Genomic DNA, 6,000 nt, shown 5'->3' on the forward strand with positions numbered 1-6,000 from the left:
TTTGAAAAACAAATGCTTTATTTAGAGGAAGAATGCTATGTGACCACAATTCCTGGTGTTGAGATACCCTATCAACATATTTCCTGGAGTCACTTTTTTCTCAGGAAGAGACAATGTATTAAAATGTCTATTTAACCATGTTCCCGACTGATTAATGTGATTATGGTAAAGAAGACAGCACTTCTCAAAAATGATTACGCAGAAGCATATCTGGCACTATTAACATCCACACCAGATTAAATTTAAAAGTCTATATTGACACTTGAATTTCATGATTATCATCACTTTTCTTAAGCTGGCAGGTTAGATGCACTACTATAAAAGCTGAAACTAATTTACAGTGATATTCAATTACAGGCCAATTGGAGGGGTCCTGATACTAACCCGGAGGCATCTAGTATTTCTGCAAATCCCTAGAGAAATTGGTCTTGGCTAAGCAGAGAGTTTAAATGTAAGCAGGTTGGAAGGTGATGACGAAACTAACTAACTAACTAACTATACTCTCTGAGTTACAAACCCGTACATGTAAATCAATACTGAATGAAGAGACTACAATAGCTAGCAGCCAGGTAGCCCAGGAGCGTTTCCACTGGAGAGAGATCATTTAATTATCCATTAGGAACACTTCTGGGCCTTCTGTGCACTCGAGCATAAATGTGTGCATTTAACTCCGAGTGGATATAAAAGGAAAAGTAGAGTGAGCTGGTGCAGGAAGACCCAGACAATGTGAGATGGACACGCCCCCAACCACAGCTCTCATTTGGACAGGGTGGCCCCCAGGAGAAAGCTCATGTCACAGAAATGCTCACAATCAGGATGTGGGAAAATCCTGGTGACACAACAGTGTTTGTGGTATGATCCTAAGCTAGTGAATCCAGCCCTGCACTTACACCTGGGAAAGACCCCCTCCCGTGCTGGGCAGGTGCTGGAGTCCAGCGTCTCTCCCCAGGTCTGGAGGGCTTCAGGGAAAACAGGAGGCAGAGCCAGGGTCTCTGTCCACAGACGGAAGGGGCAGATTGCCACAGACACATTGCCCTTCTGCAGAGCAGGGCAGGGCAGGCAAGCATGAGTTTGCTTGGATCCTGCTGTGCCTGGTGTCTTAATACCTGCCTGCAAACAAATTTCACTGGAAACCTTTTTTGCTTTTGAGTGCCTATGCTGGCATGAACACATAGCACAAGGCATGGGGTCTTAAGAGAGCATTACCAAAAGTGACCATACAGAGCACTCCATTCAAGTGGTTTCCTTTAGGGGGGTCTAGAGCTAAGAAGACACGTCCATGGAGCTGAGGCACAAGAACAGCCCACGCCATGTGTGTTCTTGTATGGCTGGGGGCCATCATTTGCCTTCTGAAAGTCAACAGCTATTGCAGCTGAGTAGGTCAAGTTTCTCCAAGGTTTTATTTACTTTTATTTCATTGGGATGAGGACTTTGATGTCATGAATTTGAAATTTAATTTTTAATCCCAGTGACTCCACAGAGCTCCCATTTTAGGAACCCTCTGTAAGAATGTTTGAGCACCCTCTAATAACTTCACTGGGTAAAAACGGGAGTCTTCATGGATGCCTACATCATAGAATTTCAGGGCATACCAGAAGAAAGTGAAAAAAATATGTTTGAACTGCAAAAACTGATGTAGGTCTACTGTAACCATACCTAGGAAGAGCAGTGCCACTAGGGTGCTGTGTTTAGGAAGCTTGGGGACTGCACCTTTTTATCTTACAGATGGGAAGTAAGTAGGCACAGATACTCTCCTTGGTCTTTATTATTAAAAAGCCCCTCATTTAGAATAATAATGCGGTGTATTTGCACTCTGCATTTCCAGCTTCCTTCCTGCCTCTCTCCCCGCTAGTTCTCACACTAGCTCTGAGACATTGGTGGGGAAGGCCATCACACCCGAGTGAAAAATATGAAACTGAGCTGCACGACAGGGGAGTGACATGCTGGTGCCCAGGAGCTGATTAGAAAATGGCACCAGAGCTACTTCGCCAACATGGGGATACGGGCAGAGGCAGGACTGCCCCCTGAATCCCCTCAGTGTATCCCAGAAGGGACTGGGAAGCTGACTCAGCCACGGGGCAAAAGGAGGAAGAGTGATCACAGTGCAAGTCCCAGTCTGTCCTGTGGGGATTTACGTCATATCTAAGCCCCAGATGGAGAGCCCACTGAACGGCCCTGCTACTGTCACTGCTCAGCTGCACTGCCTGGCTGCCTGAGGAGGCTCAGTGCTCCACACCTTGGGAGCCTGTTAGGAATGCCTGTTCTGTCTCTCCCCAGGTCTGAAGCAGAGCTGCATGCTCACAAGACCTCAAGTGATTTACATGCTCTTTCAAGTTTGAGAAGCACTGCTCTCAAAATATTTTAAGCATAGAGGATTGAGAAACCATTCCTTTTCTAACATATTCCTCTCAGATCCCAGGAAAATGAAAACCTTTCTAGCATGTCCAGTTATTCAAACTAAGTTTGGTCAAAGGTATTTCTGTATCTACCTGGGACCCTCTATATTTAGGCAAGTGGAAATGTATGAGGAAGACAATTCATGATTTCATTGCTTCAAGTGTGTTTATTTCTTTAATAAAGGGCAAGGCAGAAACTATAAAACTGACTTCTGAAAGTTATTTGTTCTGTAAGTGAAAAACTCAGCTTATTGGTGTACATGTGGCAACTAGCTGCTATTTGTTGGGAGAAGTGAGCAGCAAACAGCAGGTGCCACCCGGCATATCTGTACTTGGCAGGTTTATTCATTAAATGTAATTATTCTTTTTATCGAGGCAGGCAGTCATTATATTTTGGCAATTTAGTATGCCAGAATTTGAGTCACTTATCAAATATTTATTTAAGAGAATTTTCACTGTACAGTCAGGCTTTACATGAATTAATAGGAAAGTAATTCATTTGTGAGGTCTATTCCTCATCAGGGATGTATTACCATGGGTCCTGGAGTATTCTGTTAAGTGTCTATCACAGGGTAGCCGACCTTCATGTTAATTTCCACCTCATTACAAAGGCAAGGCTGGGACCACCCTCGTGCATGCTTGCTTCACTTAGGGCTGAGTGTGATGGGTCTATTTCACTGGGTAATTTGAGGTTAAAGAGGTCATTCGAAAAAGCAAAGTTTGCTTAATTTTAGAAGTTGAATTTTTATTGACGATGGATATCTATTGATATCAACTTATTTTTCTAGTTTTCCAGATACACTGCAAATGGAATAGATCATTTTGGGAACTGCCCTGATTCAAATATTAAAACTACCACCCCATAAATATCTGCATTTCCTGATAACACAGCTTTTTGGCTCACGGGAATTTTCTGAATTCCTGCTTAATTTTTGATAAACATATTTTTGTTTGGTCCCACGTAAACAGCACACAAGGGTCTGATTTCAAGTCATCCTCATCACTTTCCTGAGGTATCTTACAGAATCTGCTAGGCCTTTAAAACAGGGTTTTCAACTGTTTTTTTCCTCTTTTGCAGTGGCAGACGCTAGCTTTATGCTGACCTGAAGATGCCAGCTCAGAGGCAGTGATGGCTCAGGGTCTCTACGTTTCATGATCCAGCTTTCAGTGACTGCGAGAGGGGGTGGACCTATTGTGTTTTACCCAACTTTAGAACAGCTTCCCACGTGAAGAAAAGTTTTGGTTCAATTCATAAGAAACCTCCTGCCTGCAGTTAAATAAGTGTGTGCCATTCATATTTTACTTCTAAGACTTCAGTATCCTGAGTGGCAGTGACTGGACAGTTCTGTTGGACAACTCTGTGACGGTTCCATCAACGTGACTATTAGAGACACGTGGACTGGCAGAGCTCGGCCAGCGGGGGCTTGCCATGCTTTTCATGCCCCTGGTGAGGCGGCTTCCTGCGAGCCTGAGCACAACTTGTTGACACTAGGGTGCCCGTGTTCCTTCCTTTCTGGACATAGAACATGATATTCTCTTATACCTCCAGCAAACCTTTCAGCAAGACAGGGGATTTGGGAGTTCTTCAAGAATTTGAGCTGATAACCAGTGGCAATAAAAGCATCTGATTCAAAGTCTCTCCTGTTGGAGGGCAAGCTATTTGGAAGCTCATCTGAAGTCTTTCTGAAAACCTGATTTTTCTACTGTTCCATCATTCACTCTTTTTTCTAAAAATCAATCCCTGTTAGTCTGAATACAAATAAAACACATTTTTCTCAGTGGAAATTTTGAGCAGTGAGTTTTGGTGTATCAGGACTTTTTGTTTTGTGGAGGGTGATCACTTTGCGCAGGTACCCTGAGGACTCAGCTGAAACGACTTAGTACGTGTTAATATAATAGGGCCCCGTCAGGCCTCTCATGTGATACTGCTCACTTTCCCCTTGTTTTATTTATAGGGTGGAATTGGTACCCGTTGAGAACTCCTTTCCAAGGCTGTACCAGAATAAGAACTCGGACTCAGTACCACTTGGAACCAATCGCTTGCAACAACTGAGCTACGAGTCAATTTGAAACATGCTCAGAACACTCAAAGAAGACAGGATGCTTTCCTCCTTCAAACCCCATGGACCTTCTCAGGCCACTAAAGGAAAAACTGAGCCAGGCCTTACCAGTGTGGCTTCTTTTGTGAACCATGAGCACATTGGGCCCGATGCAAATGATCCCACAGATATCACACTTTAGTTTTCCGTTAGGAAGTCGAATGCCTCCAAGTCCTGACAAAGCCGAGCTGCCTTGGTCCCTGTGGGAGCCATTCATTTTCTCTCCTGAGGCATCAAGCATTCGTAAATCCTCCGCACATTCTTCCCCATTCATTTCACAGGCACGCCCATTCTCTTCATCACTCTGAGTCTCTACTTTAACATTACTGGCTGAAAGGAAAAATACAGGAGGCCACTCAGTGTCATTGCAAAAAAAAAAAAGATGCAACAAAACAACACAGCAGCAAAAAGACAGTCAAATAGGCGTGGAGAGCTACCAAACAGAAGTTCTTGGCAAATCCAAGGGGAGAGCAGCCTGGAATCCCTGTGCATTCAGCCTGGAGAAAGGCTTTGGTGGCATGCCTCAGGATGCACCTGGGGTTACAGGGGGATCTGCCAGCCCTCTCCACAGGCTCCAATGGCGAGTGTCTGAAGACATGCTAGAAAGATATTTACATAGTTCCCACTTTAGACTTGGGCCTTCACTGTAAGCAGGTTCACACCACCAATCCGCAGCCTCATGGAACCTCAGGAGTGGTCTGAGGCGAACTCCTCCACCCAACCAGATGGGCACCTTGCCCTAGAGGGGGATGCTGGGTCACACAATCCAACTCTCTAGGATGTGTGAACTTGTTTGGCAAAATACCTAATAAGTGGTTATCAAGCCTGAAAACGTCTGTGACTTGTGATGCTATCTTTCCTTGTGCCATGTAAACATTAATAAACCTTGGGACAAAACTCAGTAAACACAAAAATGCTCAGAGTTCTGACCACAGTTCCCTTGCAGATTTCTGGAAGATCTTTCTGTTTCTTTAGTACATGACTATTTCAATTCCTGTTTACCTTAAATAACGTAAACGAACCCTGTGTTCTAAAGGAACGGTGTCATTTCTTCCACCACTTCTACTTGCTGAAGGATTAATTGGGATTGTTTATGAATGTAGATATCTGGAAGAGCTTTTTTTTTCCCAAAGAGAAAGAAGCTTGTGTGGGGTGGGGGTGGGAGGTGAACTTTTTGTGTATTGAATATAATGACCACTACTGACTCTGCATCTCTGTTTCCTTTAAGTCACACATCTTAGGGTAAGTATGTCATTCAAATATTTTCCTTCCTAAAAAAGATAGGAGATATTTCATTTGCACACTTCAGAGAGCTGACTGATGATACATTGGTGAATCCAACACTGTAATGACTAAGAGAATTTGTAGTTACACTGAAAGCCATCATTTTAATAGTCATTGTTACAGACTAGTAAGAGTTGATAGGTAAATTCTGCCAAGTAAAATGATCAACGAGATAGGTGAAAATCAAGACTAAACATATATATATATATATATATATATAT

The 6,000-nt window shown here is 43.4% G+C and overlaps 1 protein-coding gene across 20 annotated transcripts in view; it reads right to left on the bottom strand.

The window, feature by feature from the left end:
• Positions 1 to 6,000, bottom strand: part of IKZF1 (IKAROS family zinc finger 1) — a 98,652-nt gene that overhangs the window by 22,765 nt on the left and 69,887 nt on the right. For 16 of the 20 annotated variants that reach the window (XM_032244229.1, XM_032244222.1, XM_032244221.1 and 13 more), the window contains one exon: positions 4,565 to 4,825. The exons of the other annotated variants lie outside the window; for them this stretch is intronic. In XM_032244229.1, coding sequence (XP_032100120.1) covers positions 4,565 to 4,825 — 261 coding nt within the window. The remainder of the gene's footprint in view (positions 1 to 4,564; positions 4,826 to 6,000) is intronic. 20 annotated transcript variants of the gene reach the window in all.

The sequence above is a fragment of the Sapajus apella genome, unplaced genomic scaffold, assembly GCF_009761245.1.
Source record: "Sapajus apella isolate SASKATOON/1434 unplaced genomic scaffold, GSC_monkey_1.0 scaffold54, whole genome shotgun sequence".
NCBI classification, from domain to species: Eukaryota; Metazoa; Chordata; class Mammalia; order Primates; family Cebidae; genus Sapajus; species Sapajus apella.